The sequence below is a fragment of the Oryx dammah genome, unplaced genomic scaffold, assembly GCF_014754425.2.
Source record: "Oryx dammah isolate SB20612 unplaced genomic scaffold, SCBI_Odam_1.1 HiC_scaffold_2, whole genome shotgun sequence".
In the NCBI taxonomy this organism is placed as follows: Eukaryota; Metazoa; Chordata; class Mammalia; order Artiodactyla; family Bovidae; genus Oryx; species Oryx dammah.
Genome location: NW_024070186.1, coordinates 191,098,129 through 191,113,879, shown reverse-complemented (window position 1 = coordinate 191,113,879; position 15,751 = coordinate 191,098,129). Strand labels below are relative to the sequence as shown.

The 15,751-nt window shown below is 52.4% G+C and overlaps 2 protein-coding genes across 5 annotated transcripts in view; one reads left to right on the top strand and one right to left on the bottom strand.

Moving 5' to 3' along the window:
- Positions 1-2,453: 2,453 nt before the first annotated feature.
- MDH2 (malate dehydrogenase 2) lies at positions 2,454-15,393 on the bottom strand. Its single transcript, XM_040261641.1, has 9 exons — positions 14,933-15,393; positions 11,390-11,558; positions 9,810-9,893; positions 9,237-9,346; positions 7,481-7,606; positions 5,456-5,533; positions 4,456-4,555; positions 3,983-4,134; positions 2,454-2,769 (listed from the first exon to the last, which is right to left on the bottom strand). The coding sequence occupies exons 1-9, from the start codon at positions 14,996-14,998 to the stop codon at positions 2,638-2,640; spliced, it is 1,017 nt and encodes a 338-aa protein (XP_040117575.1). The 5' UTR covers positions 14,999-15,393; the 3' UTR covers positions 2,454-2,637.
- The window catches only part of STYXL1 (serine/threonine/tyrosine interacting like 1), a 28,201-nt gene continuing 26,543 nt past the window's right edge, over positions 14,094-15,751 (top strand). The window contains exon 1 of one of the 4 annotated variants that reach the window (XM_040261658.1): positions 14,094-14,579. The gene's annotated coding sequence lies outside the window, so the exon portion shown is untranslated. Of the gene's footprint in view, positions 14,580-15,197; positions 15,359-15,751 lie in introns of those variants that run through there. The other 3 variants (XM_040261675.1, XM_040261667.1, XM_040261651.1) reach the window with 3 other exon arrangements.

Genomic DNA, 15,751 nt, shown 5'->3' with positions numbered 1-15,751 from the left:
TATATATAATAGTTGACATCATCTTCTAATGTAAACTATATAATAGTTTATGTCCCAGTCTCCTACTCCATTCCCCTCCTCCTTGGCAACAACTACGGTCTGTTTTCTATGCCCCTGAGTCTCTTTCTGTTGTAGATAAGTTCGTTTCTATCATATTTCAGATTCTGCAAATAAGTGATGTCATATGGTATTTGTCTTTTTTAGTAGGATAATCTCTAGTTCCATCTATGTTGCTCAAATGGCACGATTTCATTCTTTTTGCGGCTGAGTACTATTCCTCTGCATACACATGCCACAGCTTCTTTATCCGTTCCTCTGTTGATGGACATTCAGGTTGCTTCCCTGTCTTGGCTATTGTGAATAGTGTAGTTACAAACACAAGGGTGCATGTATCTTCTAGAATTATCGTTTTGTCTGAATATATGCCCAGGACTGGGATTGCTGGAAAGTGAAAGTGAAAGTTCCTCAGTCGTGTCCGACTCTTTGCGACCCCATGGACTATACAGTCCTTGGAATTCTCCAGGCCGGAATACTGGAGTGGATACCCATCCCTTCTCCAAAGGGTCTTCCCAACCCAGGGATCAAACCCAGGTCTCCCGCGTCGCAGGCGGATTCTTTACCAGCTGAGCCACCTGGATCACATGCTTATTTTTAGTTTCCCGAGAAACCTCCATACTGTTTTCCACTGTGGCTGCATCAGTTTACATTCCCAACAGTGCAGCAGGGAGGAACCTGCATTTTAAGCAAACTCCTCGACGGACCTTATGTGGTCACCACTGGTGTATGGAGATGGCACTGACCTGACCCTCCTAAACCAAGACAGCTTGCTGAGTCATCTGCACTAGATCCTGCCTGTCAGGGTCACGGCAAGGATGCCAGGGGACAGCAAACACACCCCAAAGAGAGCTGGCACGCTGCTTCACACACAGAATCACCAGGAGGCATTAGTCCAACAGCACCACGACGTTCACAGCCATGCTCTTCCTAGGAGTGAAAACCCAAACCACCTAACTACCCAACAAGAGTGGAGTACATCTTACAGTACATTCACCTTAAGGATTACCCAGCAATTAAGCAGGCAATGCGGGAAAACGCATATATACTTTCAGAAGAGAGTCACATGGAGTAGCTTACCTCCAACGCTGGCTCCCACAGGACCAGGCCTTGGGTACTCAGGCCCTTGAGGCTCTTCCCACTATGGACCAGGGCTTGCCTTGTGACTTGCTTAAGCCGCAAGGATGTAGCAGAAGTGATGCTGTGCTGGTTCCGAGCCTAAGTCTTAGTGCCAGGCAGCTTCTGCTCTTGCACTTTCGGGAACCCTGAGCCATCAAGAAGAAATCCGCGCACCCCGCTGTGGGGGCCTCGTGGGGCGCAGCTGTCCCTTCATCCCCCCCAGTAGCAGCCATGAGCCCGAGACGTCATCTTGAACGTGCCGGGCTGGCCAGGCCCCTACACCTAGCAGAGCAGAATTTTCTGGTGGAAACTTGTCAACTGCAGAATCGTGAGAAATTCTGCAAAACTGCACTGTGCTTGTTACACAGCAGTTAACCAGCAGGACAGGTTGCACAGTGGCACAGGAAGCATTATCTCTGCTTTTGAAATATGCAAACTTAACAGCATACATACTATCAACAGTGATAATTTCCTGCTTTATTATTTGGCTTACATTTTAGGTTTTCAACAATGAACATTATCACTTGTGTAAGAAAACAGCGATGTCATACTTGACATTTAATTGGGGGGACAGGAAAGCTGCAGATAAGAGTGTCTGTCCACTGGGTGAAGCTCCACCTACCACCTGCCTTTCACTGAAGGTCATCACCACCTGTCGTCAGGAGGTTCTTTCCTAGGTACGGAGCTCCCAGTTTCCATTTCAGAGCCCACAGCTTCTGGGGAGCAGCTTGTGCCTAAAGGGAGGCGGGCCTCCCTTTAATCCTCCACACTTATCCTAAGCCCAGCTTATGTGACAAGGCCCTTTCCGGCGACTGACGAGGACAGGAACCGCCCCCCTTGTCCTCGGCCCGGTGGCGGCAGCTGGTGCTCTGGCTTGGCTATTCCTGCCCCTGCCCAGCCTTCCTCACGATTCGGTAGTCACTGCCATTGAATATCAGGGCTCAACGAGAAGAGGGTGAAATCCAGCCAGCGGTGCTGGTTGCTGGGCCAGAAAAACCACGGGACAGGAGACAGCGGTCTGGCAGTGAGTGGGTGAGAGGACACGAAGGAGTCAGGCCTGAGCGTGATCCCGGGGGGTGTGACAGCTCACAGCACAGGCTTGGGAGAAGCAGTTACTGATGAGATTTTAGACCTGAAGCTACTGAGGAGACCAGGATGCTTCAGTCTAAATTTTAAATAACATGTAGTTCTGACTCGTGATGGGAGAGACGCCAGATAGACACTCTGCAGGAGGCTCTAATGGGGAAGAAATCCCAGTATTTAATTGGAGGAGACCTCGAAAAAGAAAATCAAAGCCTGCTTTTATTGATGCACCTACAGACTGACCGGGATTGGGAAGGGGTGGTTCATTAATACAATCCTCCTCAACCAAGCAAATTGAAACGACAGAAGTATCTGAAATAGCTTTACAGTGACATGATGCCTTAATAAGTTAAGGAGACCGACTGCTCGCTAAGCGCCTTCTCATTTCATGTTCTTGACAAACTCCTCTCCTTTCTTGATGGAGGCTTTCAGCTCAGGGATGGCCTCAGCAATCATCTTCTCTTCGAAAGGGGAGACCTTGCCAATACCTAGATTCTTCTCGATGCCCTTTTTCTGAAGGAGAGAGGGGAGATGGTAATATTTTACAAGAAAGCTTCCCTGAATGAGTTTGTTACAGAAGAACCTGCTTGTAACTTCGTCAGCCCTGCCTAGCCTGTCTACACCAGCGGCCGGCGGCTTTGGGCAGCCTGCGGAGGGAGTTACACGCATCAGGGACGGGATGGGACGGGTGTGAGCCGTGCCAGGAACTCAGGCTGCTGTCAGCCAGCCCTGGGCTGGGGGCCAGGCCCTGGAATTCGTTGTGCGCACAGCTCAGTGGCTCACATGCCAGGTCTGTCTCCTCATCTGCCTCACAGAAGGCTGCGAGGACAGACCTGGGTCAGCTGGTACACAAAGAATTCAATAATTAGTAACACGAGTTATTCTCCCCAACACAGAGCTTACTTCTCGGAGCCAGTTTCTTTCCCAAGTTGGTTAAGGACTGAAGAAACACTTAAATGTCCACCAGAACCCAATGTAAATACGTAGGTAAACGCTGGTTATTAGGAAGACAGCAGCCTGGCATCCAGGCCTCCTCAGACGCTCCCTGGTCGGAACCATCAGCCCCTGGGGCCTCATCGTGCCACACACACCTGCTCAATGGGCTCCAGGACTAACCTCTTCAGAGAGAGTCCCGGGGATTGTGGACACCAGGGGGCTATGGGAAGGGCTTCTTTCTGGGCATGAGAGGAAGGGGAGCACACACTAGCCTGACCCCAGCAGGTGCCCACAGCTAAGACATGGCAAGCTGTTCCCCGAACACCTGGTAGGGGTTAAGCAGACCGGATGGCTGCCCAAACCAGCCTGGCTGAAGCCGGTAACTGGATGAGAAGGGCCCTGTCCCAGCGGCCCAGCAGTGTTGGAACTGAATTCCTAACAGCAGCATAGGCCTCGGCAGGCCCTGGGCTCAGGACAAGCGCAGGCTGGTGTGGAGAAGCCGCTACTGGGAGCTGGCCGCAAGCCGCCTCGGGACACGAGGGTCCCGTTAGGATGGCTGCCCTGGTGGTCGCTGCCAACCAGCTGTTGGAGCCATGAGAGCCCGTCAGCCCCACAGACGGAGGTGTCTCCCTGCTTCTGATTCGGTGGCGCTTCTACCCTTCAAAGGCGGCGGGACGGTCCCTGCTCACGGACATCCGAGTCAAGGAGCGAAAGCTCTGGGTGCAGCAGCTGACTCTCCACTACAGAACGCGCCCCTCCTTCAGCCGAGCCCTGGCCCCCAGGCACGTACCCCCAGCAGCAACGGTGTGGAGAAATATGGACAGTCCGTTTCTTGGGACTTAACGAAGGAACATTCGACGACTCCTTCCTTTCCGTTCATCGCGTCCACGAGGGAGAAGACAAAGCGGGCTCCAGCGTATGCCATGGACAGGGTGGCAGAGCCTGGGAGGGCACAGATGGGTGAGCCACGCCAGCACTGCGACCTGGAGATCCAGGCGCGCTCTCCCTCCAGCTGAAAAGCCGCCTGGGTAGCCTCCAGCCTTCTAGTCATCGGGAATGTACGTCAGCATTCCCTGACCCAATAAATGCATGAATGGCATGGAATTAGCTCTGCTGACCTCAGACGCTACTCCATGCTGCCCAGCAGGGGGGTGGCATGTCAAGCGGATGGATGTGAAACTGAGAAAAGGCCCTGCTCCTTGCCGGGTGCTGTGTCTTCAGCTCAAACTCTAACCAGGGCCCGGGGCTACCCCTGAGACCTACCCGCTCCGGCCTTCGCCTTGACCACCTCGGTGCCGGCTTCCTGGATCCGACCGGTGAGGGTGGCCAGCTGGTCCTGGGGCAATTCCACCTTGGGGGTGCACTGCAAGCAGAAGCCACAAGGCCCGTGTGAGCAGGGCCAGGGTCCACGATCCCACGCCCTCCCCGCCCCCAGCCCACGGGGGCCGGGCATCGCGGCCATGTGGGAAATCAAGACCCTTTCTTTAAAGAACAAGCTGACTTTGTTAGGAGGTGCAGTGATATCCCTACTCATGTTTTAAAAACTTGTTCTATTTTGGACTAATTTTAGACTTACCAAAATGCTGTAAAAATAGCAGGCAGATTTTCCTCACCTGCCTTACCCTGACGTTAACATCTTACATACCAGGATGCAGTTATGAAGAGCAGGGAATTAGTATCACGCGTGAGGAAACAGACCACAGACCTTATTCACTCATCACCAACTGTCCCCCTACTTCCCTCTGCTGTTCAGGGGCCTGGCGGGGCCCACGGTGCTCAGGGATCTCGCCTCTGACTGCTCCCTCCGCCCTCCTGTCTTTCATGACAGGAGTCAAGGGCACTGAATGCTCGCTCTGTGGGATGTCCATCAATTCAGATTTGAAGTGTTTCCTCAGTATTTTCTTCCGAGGTCACCAGGTGATTTACCTCATTCTTGGGGGTGTTTACTTTGTCTCCTCATTTTTATACATAGAGACCTTGCCTGCTCTGACCTAATCGGGAAGGCAGGGGGTGCTTCCACTGGCAGTTTTCAGTGTGTGTGGGAGCTGGCCGTTCTAACACCTGGCCGCCCTCACTCCCACAGCCCCCAGGGCATCAGGAGACCCCCAGACAAGTGGGGTGGGGCTGCATCCTCAGTAGGAATCCTTTCCAAGTAACCACGGAGGGTGAGGTCTGCCTGCCCCAGGGCCCCACCGTCAACCTCTGAAGGGCGCTCGTGGTCTGGGGGCCTCCGGGCGAGGAGACACACACCCGTGACACGCACCTGAGAGATCAAGGGGATGATGGTTTTCCCAGCATGGCCACCGATGACGGGGACGTTGACACGGGCTGGGTCCAAATCCTGGTCAGGAAAAGCATGAAGTCTGATTAATTTTTAAACAAGCACTTTGAAGTGTCAAACACGTTATATGTACCTAAAGCACCAACACTGGGAAAATCCACAAAACTCAAGAACAAAACAAAGGAGCCGGGAAAGAGGCCGCAGGCGACTCTGGCCGTGCTCACCTCTCCCACCAGCCCCCGCGCCTGCACGCTCTGACATCAGCTTGAATGTGCAGCGAGGAGCACCTGCGTCTGGTGAGGACACTGTGAGGTTCTCCCTTCACAGCGGGCTGGAGACTGCCTCCCTGGAGGGTCCCAGCGGGTCCCCCTCAGCCCGACAGCTTCCTGGGACCAGAGGCTGACAGCCCTCCTTCCCACACCTGCTGTCACGCCTGCCTCAGGCCAGACTCACGTGCCCACACTGCGCTCACCGTGAGCAAAGCAGACTCTCTTTCCCTCGCATGAGAGCGAGATTCTAGAAAAGCCAGGGCTGAGATTCTGTCAGCTCAGTGACTGGGACCAAAAGGAGGGAACCACGTGGAAAGGGGTCACGACGCCACAGTCGGTTAAGTGGGGCTTGTTGCGACGGCTGATTCACTTGTTAAACCTGAGGCATGATGCTGCCCCCCACCCCCCGAGACTCTGCGAATCAGGTATTTATCACAGAAAAAGACACTGGTGGGAGTTATGGGAGAGGGCTTAGCAGTCCCCAAATGCTGCAGCTGCTAAAGAGAGATGCCCAGAGTTAGGAACCCGCTTCACCCAGCAAGGGGAGCCCAGTCACAAGGGTGGGCAGGCCCAGCAGCAGAGGGCTAACGGAGCAGGGAACTTGCATAGGGTGCCAGGCTGGACACCTGGGACACGGCACCAACAATGCCACTCCAAACACACATGTGCTGAACTGGTTTATTCAATCCAACTGTCTCCGGAATTGTCGTTCAGTCATGTCCAACTCTTTGCAACCCCATGGACTGCAGACTGCCAGGCTCCCCTGTCCTTCACTATCTCCCAGAGTGTGTTCAAACTCACTGTCTCTGGAATTAAAGCGTCTCTTTCCACTTCACTCCACAGAGCTCCCAGGCCCTGGGGCCACATCTCAGGATCTGCCCCGTGGAGAACAGAGGCTGAGGAACACGCCACAGCAAGAAAGACCGTGGAGAGAGGTGCTGAGTGCAGGGGCAGAAGACGGAGGTCAAATCCTGTGCCTGTCCTTCTCTCCAAGCCACGTGCTCGACAATTATTCTTAACTGGTGGGAGGTAGGATGGGAACCCTCCTCTGCAGAGTCACAAAAAATGGCCTGAAGCTTAGGATGGATGTTTATTGGGGAGGGAGGAAGTAGTTCTGCAGGGTCCACAAGCAGGGACTTTAGACAGTGAGTTGTGAAACATACTGAGGACTCTGGACCCGGTGCCGGTGCCACACCCACCCCAGGACGAGTCTGGCAGCTCAGGAAGAAGCCGGCAGCTGGCAAGAGCAGAGGGGAGTCTAAGTCACTACCAGTTCGCGAGGAGGGAATCAGGACACAGACCGGGGTAACAATGCTGACACCATCTCAGGAGCTTGCCCAAGCCCTTCCTGTTTACTCATCTTATCGTTTGCCTAACGATGAGCAGGTCAATCCTGCAAAGGTCAGTTATCAGAGGTGGAGAGTACCAGGAGCACAACCCACTCCAGCCATCGAGAGACCCTGGGAAAGCCTGCACCCTGGATGCCGCGGGGAGGAGACCGAGCTGGTCAATGCAGGCGCTGGCTAGTCTCAGCCCGCAGGCGCCCACCATCTGCATTCCCCACGAAAATGTGAGAGCTGCCTCCCATGAAGGAGGTGAGCTTTGAAGACATTGAACACCACCCTCAGGTCACACGTGACCTATCGGGGCCCTGGTGTCTTCCATGCCCATCAGTGAGCCAAGGATGGACACAGAGGATCAGAAAGGCCACGTGAAAGATGCCCGATGCAGCTCTTACCTTCAGCTCTGCAACGAAAGCGTTGGCTCGGACAATGTCCAGGGTTGTCACCCCGAAGATTTTATTGGGGTTGTACACTCCGTGTTTCTTGAAAACTTCCGCTGTAATTGGGATGGTGGAGTTAACCTAGTAAATCCAACAGAAAGGCACAATTCACCTGCATTCTGAGAGCAGAGCCATGCGACAGAAGGAAATCTCATCAGACTACTAGCAAGCCTGAAGGTATCACATTAAGTTGCCCTGTCTGGTAACTGAGCCTCACCGTGGAAGGGCCCCTACTCTAAAAGACTGCTTCGTCCCCTCGCCCCCCACCCTGCCATGTGAAAGAAGAAGCCATTCCCCTTGGTAACCTCCGACCCCAAAGTTCACATATGCCCGTGACCCTTCAACAGTCAACTTAAAAATGTGACGAAGGCTCCGCAGGCGAAGCTCTGCTCCAGCTGGGCCTTAGGCCCTAAAGACCATTCTTAAAAAAAAAAAAAAAAAAACCAAAAAAAAAAACAGCCTAGTACAGGGCTACAAGCTCAGATGGCCCAGGGCCAAGTTCCAGCTCTGGCACTCTGCATTGTAACCCTGGGCAAGTTACATCAACTCCCTGGGACTCAGTTTCTTTATCTGTAAAAATGGAAGACAACGACCTCATGAAGTTACTTATGAAAGTTGCTGCTGCTGCTGCTAAGTTGCTTCAGTCGTGTCCGACTCTGTGCGACCCCATAGACGGCAGCCCACCAGGCTCCCCCGTCCCTGGGATTCTCCAGGCAAGAACACTGGAGTGGGTTGCCATTTCCTTCTCCAATGCATGAAAGTGAAAAGTAAAGTGAAGTCGCTCAGTCGTGTCAGACTCCTAGCGATCCCATGGACTGCAGCCTACCAGGCTCCTCCGTCCACGGGATTTTCCAGGCAAGAATACTATGAAGGTTAAGTGTCTTAATATATGGCAAATGCCTAACATATTACCTGGTACATGGAAAAAAATAAGACAAAACCAAAATCAGCTCCCCAAAACTTCTGACCAGTGGCCCCTGAGGAACAGGGAGCTCCTTGGAAAGGGCAGGACCCTCTTCTCAGAGGCCCAGGCCGCAAGCTTGGGGTGTTTGCCCTCGGCCACGTCCCTCAGTCCAGAGCACTGCCACCACACCTCACCCGGGTCCTTCTCGCACTCGGAGACCAGAGTCCAGATTCAATCAGGAGGGAGGGACGGAGGAAGCTGTTGTCAAACGCAACCAGGGGCCCTGCTGGGGTGGGTATGCGCGCCCTAGCTGACTTCTCAGGGGGACACAGCTCCCGACCCAGAGTTTATGAACTGAGGAACAAGCTTCCTGCAAAAACCAGCGAGCAGGGCCTGGGTAGGGGCGAGTGGGGGCAGCTGTGTATGTGATCAGGTGTGAGTGTGAGGAGGGAGAGGCCGGAGTGGCGGGAACTGCAGAGCCTGAGTGGAGCACAGTGAAAGGAGCTAACAGGCTGCTGCAATCTCAGCCACAGGCGGCCTGAGGAGCAGACCTGCTTTCCAGGTGGAAGGACTAAGATACCGAGAGGGGAAGTGACCTGCACAAAGGCACATGCTTGATGGGAAATTCAGGTTGCCACTCACATGGCCACAAAGAATCCTTAGGAAATAAGTTTAAGGGCCTCTTAGTACTCGTCCCCTTTATCCACCTCGGCACATCAACCCGCTTATTCTCCACTCTAAGCACAGCCGCACACTGAGCTTTCAGGCGGCACTTGCAGCGCCCACCTGCCCGCGGCAGGCACTCACCGGATTTGAGATGATGCAGATCATGGCTTCTGGGCAGTGCTGGGCACAGGCAGCGGTCAGGGTGGCCACGATTGTGGCGTTGGTATTGAACAAGTCATCTCGGGTCATACCTGAGAATGGTCCCATTCAATGTTGTTCATAAAGCACAGGACGAATTTCCAAACACATGCCAAGTGCTGTGTGTTTGTTGTTAAGGAAATTTAAACATGAGTGACACAGGGTCCCTGTCAAGTAAATCCGTCTTGTAGGGAAAACAGCCCAGTGTGACAAGTGCCAAGACAGAGGTCGGTGTGGGTGGAGCATGGGGAGGGGAGAGAGGGGGGTTATACCCAAAAAGGATCAGTAAGCCTTCCAAGGCAGAGGTGCGTGGAGAAAAGGGTGTTCCGTGCAGAAAACCCAAGAGACTGGGCAAGGGGACCCAGTGACTCGTGCAGGGGTCTGTCTGCACCCCACGGGCATCTGGGAGCCTGGAATCTTTTCTGCAGCAGAGAAAAGACCAGCTCCACTTTTCATGGAAAGCCATGTCCTTAGTTGACTTTCAGGGAGACGCTAGGCAAGGCTTTCAACACATACCTGGTTTTCTTGGGACTCCTGCCGGAATGACCACCACATCGCAGCCCTTCAGGCAGTCTGGCAGCTGCTCAGGTCCGAGGTAGCCTGGAAAAAAGAAAATAGTCGAGTGAGCAATTTCAGTTTCCGACCCACAGAGGCCAGCACATCTACACAGACAGAGCCCAGGAGGACAGCCCCACCCAGGTCCAAATCTGACCAAGGCCTCGAGACAGGATGGAAGGGCTATCTGTGAAGGGGTTCCTCTCCTTGAGAACTACCGCCATGGTCTGGACGACTCCAGCTGGCAGGACAGTCCCGTTCACTCCACTTTTCCCCAGCCTCTATGGCCCAGCCCTCCTACAGAACGGAATAACCATCCAAGTTGGCCACTTGGCCTTATCTGACCCGACTTGCCAGCACCTCTGAGTCCTGCTCAGCTCCTGCTAAGAGCTGCTTATCCCACAGCACGGTCATTCTAACAAAAGTTCCACTTTGGGGTCAGATCAGAAGGTGCCCTGGAGGCCAGGAGAGAGAATCCACGACACACAGGGACTCTACATATTAGCACCGGCTTTGTTTACTCCTATCGCCTGAGGAGAAAAAGGTTCACTTTCAAACATCTCAGGGGGATTGGCCCCAATGACCAAAACCTGCTTTGATTTGACTTTTCCCTATTGTGTGAGCTTCTGGAAACTGTAAAATATACAGCCCAAGAAAGAGTAAGCAAACGAATGCACAGGGACCTTGGAAGGCACGCAAGCATGTGACCTGACAAGTCGACCTCCTGTGTTGTCTACACCCCCTGAAGACACGTGCAAACACCGTCGGCAGCCTCACACCATCAGTGGAGACGGGAAGCAGTGCAAGCTTCCTGCACAGCAATCTGACATCTACAGTAAAAGCTGTAAAGCAGCCGTACCTACTCATTCTACTTTTATGATCCTAAACAAAATGTAAAGATAAAAAGATGCTTATCACAGCTTACATAAATATTTATAGAACAGCACAACACAAAACAGCCCAATGGCCAACAGCATGGGTATAACAATAAATAAGCTATGACTTATAATACCTCTTTAAAAATGACTTTACCAAGAATTTGGTGCCGTGGATAAACGCTGCTATAATGAGCAGGCTATATATAACTCTATGTGATTATGAACGACTTCTTGGATAATATACCTATATTCATTTCAGATTTCCCTAAGGTGGCCGTGCTTTGAAGAAGCTGGTGAGAGAAACCCTGGGGTGGAGGGATGGCCTGGCCCAGAAGCACTGGCAGGGCACCAGGGATAGCGCTGCTTACTGCCCCCACGTCCCTGTAGGAGGCTCCCCCCACCCCTGCCCTCCTATGATTTTAAATCATAAAAATTTTTAAATGGGAAGATCATGCCACTGTTGTTTTTCTGAAAGACACTAGTTAACATTTTTAGAGACAAGTCCAAAAAGCTGCAATAATTTATAAAATTAAATTCTAAAATGGACACGGAAACCCCAAGTCTCTGAACACCTAGTTCCACCCAAGAATCTCACTCTAAACCTGGATCCTGGTCTACTGGGGAAAAGAGATGGAAGGTCCGTGGGGTAGGCGGGCCCAGTACCTTTTACGGTCGCTCTGGTCTCGATGTGGCTGAGGTCAGCGGCCACTCCAGGCGTGTGAGCAATATCGTAGAGGGTCAGGCGGCTCACCAACGGGCTGTTCTTCAGAAGAAGCGAAAGCGGCTGTCCAATTCCTCCGGAAGCCCCCAGCACGGCTACTTTAGCACTGTTCTAGAAAGAGGCAGAGAGAGAGGACTCTGAAGATGGAATCAGCATTAAAAGGATTCACATGGTAAAAACTGCAGACTATGGCCCTTGGCCTCCTTTACTGCAGTGGTCCCAAACGAAGAGGCGAAGGTATTCCTACCACCCCTAAGGCCCTGTTTCTTTCCGGACATTCAGAGGCATGCCTCAGGAAAACGGGGGACAACTTGTGCATCCAGATGCTGTGAGAGTCAGGGCATACTTCTCCCGTACCCTCGAGAGACAAGCAGACTACTCACTCGGCCACTGGACTGCTAGCAAAAGCCTCGCCTGCAACGTGCAGTTTTAAAAACTATAGACAAATATTTATGAAATCCTACCAATGGGCCAGTGCTTGGACCTGGGGGCTGTAGGAGTGAAACAGGCCTTGGCCAGCTCCCGAGCGGCCAGGGAGTGAGATGCCCAGGAGCTGAGGGCAAAGAGCTGTCCTGAAGCAAAGTCCTGCCCTAAAGCTCACTCCCTTTACACAAGAGGCACTCTCACCTCTAGGTCTCGTGCAGGGCCTAACCCAAACCCCAGCCAACCTCAGGGAGGCTGTTTTTAGCCTAAACTCACAAACGAGAAGGGGAGCCTATCCTGGCAAGCAGGCCAGGAAGAAGACAAACTGAGAAAAGAGTAGCCGCGGGAGTTCAAAGGCCGGGACACAGTCCTGGAGGGCAGCGTCTACACTACGGCTGCTGCTGCGGCTGCACGTCGTGGTCCACAGCAACAGAAGCCAGCAATATTGGGCTTCTGTCAACAAAACCAAACCAACCAAACAAAAAAACCTCAAAAAAAACCCACCTCACACACAGTGTGATCTGCTTGAAGAAATTAAAACTCGAAAGGGCATATACTATAAGTAAGATACAAATTCACGTTTTTTTTTTTTTAAGTTGTACCCCTGACTTCACAGAAAACTAGCTGGACCAACCACTCAGAACCTGAAGTATGGAGTCTCACTCACCTCCAAGGCTTCAGCTATCACCCTCACTCCTTGTCCCAAATCCCAGGGACTCCCAGATTCCAACTCCACATCTCCAGTTCTGTTAGGCATCCCATTGGTCCCACTAACCCAACTGTGTAAATAAATTTATCCTTGCTACCTCTCCCATCCCTGTCCCCAAATGGCACCTGTGTTCACCCACATTCAAACCTTTATTCCTATCTTCTGCCTCTTTCCTTACTGGAGACACCCAGTTAGGATACAAAGGAGGTGGCATCTCAAACATCTCCCTAACCTGCCCCTGATTTCCATTGATTCCACTGTCTAACCTAGGTCCTCAGCTCTACCTCTCAACCATCCTCCCCCAAATTCAAAGTTTTCATCATTGCCTTGCTCAAAAATCTTCTCAAGTTCCTCATGCCCAGATTTCTCAGCCTGGCTCCCATGACTGACCAGGGTTCCAACGTGGGGGGCAAGACACAGTCCCCTTGGTGTGCGGGATGTCAATGTGGAAGACTGTGTCTTAATTCTGTCTAATAGGTGAAGAATTAATATCTACCAGGAAACAGACAGACCTGGCGTCCTCAACCAGGGTCCTTGGATCAATCAGTCCCCTGCGACAAACAAGACGAATGTAACAGGCTTTCAGTGGAATGAGGCCACGTTACGTTTTGTACAAGGTTTCATCAGCTCGGCTAATATTTATAAAAACATAACTTGTAAATGGTGGAATCTTTACAGTGAGATGAGAATCTCTGGTATTGCAGGACAGCTCAGGATCTCTTCCTAAACAAGCTGTTGCCAGATTTCACATCCTTTCCCACTGTTTGGCACACTGTTTAGCAGTAGGCTTTGAAAATGGATATATAGTAACACTTCTTACACAAGTTTGCTTTTTAAAGTCTGTATAACAAACTTTATTTAACAGCTTGTTTTTAAATTTCTTTCTTGTGTTTATATATTAGAACATTAGTACATACAGAGACATAAATACACGGAGGTTGAATGCTCATTCCATTTTTCCTGTTAATGACACGGGATCTACAGTCTCTAGGCCAATGCACCATCTGGCTCAAGCTCATCTTTCTGACTTATACACCTGCCTTCTCAACGACTCTGTCTGTATGTCCAGTAGGAATTTTAAACTCAATATATTCAAACCTGAGCTCCTGATATCAATACCACCGCCAACTCCCATCAACTCTTTCCGAGCAGTTTTTCACACCTTAGCAACTCAACTCCAAAATCCAAAGCCTTGGTTTTCTCCATGTTCCTTCTTCTCTCAATACCCTTCATGACATCATAGCAGCGAATATTGGTCTTATCTTCAGTTAGTTCCCTTCCCCCACTGCTCAGTGTCACTCTTCAACACCCCCACTGGTCTTAGGGGTCCTAAGTTTACTCACTTTTGGCATAGGTACTGCTTCTCCTGCAGCACCCAACACAGTTCTGGGCAAGCAGATACTCAAAGGTACTTATGTGTATATTTATTTTCCAAATGAACTGAACACACAGGAGCCTGGTCTGAAAGGCGGAGGCTAAGAAATGCAGAATCTCATTTAACAATTATCTCCCTTTTAGGGCAAGGTACTTAAGAGGCGATGTGGGTATTCCAGGGTTCTCATACTTGGGGTGTATTAGAATCACCTGGGGCTCTCGGTAAAAACAGAGGCCCAGCAGGTCCTATCTCCTTCACTGACCCTCTGTCTCTGATCTTTATCAGTATTCTGGTGGTTCTGATACACACCAGAGTTTAGGAATCGCTGCCGAGACGGCTAAAAATAGCTTAGGCTTAAGTAGTCCCAGGCCAAGCCAGGCCCAGGCGGCCCACCGCAGGCGGCAGCCTTCAAAAGGTCCTTAAGAGGAAGCAGAGTCTTCGGGTTCTTAGAGGGAAGGCTTGGTGATCCAAAAAGAAAAAAAATTACAGTGGTCAGGAGAGGGGAATTTTAATCCTCTGGCCAAAAGACTGTGTAACCTTGGATCAGTGTTCTACCCTGGGTAGTTTTGTCTGCACTATGAAGTTAAAAATTACACAATGCTTGTACGGAAGCTGCAACAACAAGGTTAGTCTCTCAAAATACTACGGAAGGTAAGTTACTTTAGGCTCTACAGCCCTGGCTTCTCAAGCTTGAAGGAACACAGGCCAAGAGCAGATTCTGGGGGTGAACTGGCAGGCTCGGAGACGCGCCCCGGTACTGGAGCGGGACTATTTCCCACCTCCCTGACTCCGGGACTTTCTCCCCCGCACCTCCCGCTCAGTATCAGGGCCGACCCAGCCGACACAACTGCGGGTCTGCACCAGGCGGCCCTGCGGTCCAAGCTGACTGACCCGGGGTCAAGGCTGCTCGCGAGCCAGGAACACACGTGGCCTAGGCCGGAGAGCCTCCACCTGCAGGCTGCCCCTCGCAGGGCCTACCTGGGCCGAGGTGCTGAAGCTGCGGCGGAGAGCGGCGCCGGCAGGCCGGGCGAGGGCGGAAAGCATGGCTGGGGCGGGCAGGGCGCGGACAGGCTGGCAAAGGAGCTGTCAGCAGACAAGTGACTCCAACGACCTCCACACTGCACAAGCCCTCCCGGCTCTGCTCCGCCTTGTCTCGCGAGAGCGGCCCTGCTTCCGGCGCCCCCACTTCCCAGCTCTCGCGGTATCTCGGCCACATCCGGGCTTTCTAGGAGGCCTGCAGAAGGGTGCTTCCCGGAGCGCATTCTTGGGCTGGGTCATAGCGCTGGTCGTGTTGCGTGCGGCCTGTGAGGCAGACGCGGTCAGAGTGTGAGGGAGAGTCCGCACTCGAGAGGTGGAAGAAGACGGGCTGTAGGCTTGGAGAGCCTTAGAGGAGCCATTTTGCAGGTGGGGCCCCAGACGGAGGCTCTGACAGGGCGACCGGCCGAGGTCAGGTCGGAGGCCCGACGGAATGGGTGCAATCCGAGCCGCCCTTCCCCTCCGCCAGCTCAGCCAAACCCACCCATCTTGTCCCTGGGGACTGGAGGGGCTCCGAACTATGGAAAGCTCTGGAAAAGAAACGGGGGAGGGGAGGTTGAGAGCCCCAGGATTGAGGTGGAGGATGGGGGCTCCTCTAATCTGTCAATCCTGTGCACCACCCCTGATCACACACAGTCCGTCCACTTGTCGTTCCTGCTGATGCCCAGGACCTTCTATTAAGTTTACAAAGCTTTAGGGACACCACTCCCGAGAATGACAGACCCTGAGCACTGACCCATCGCTAGAGTTTATAGATGCGGT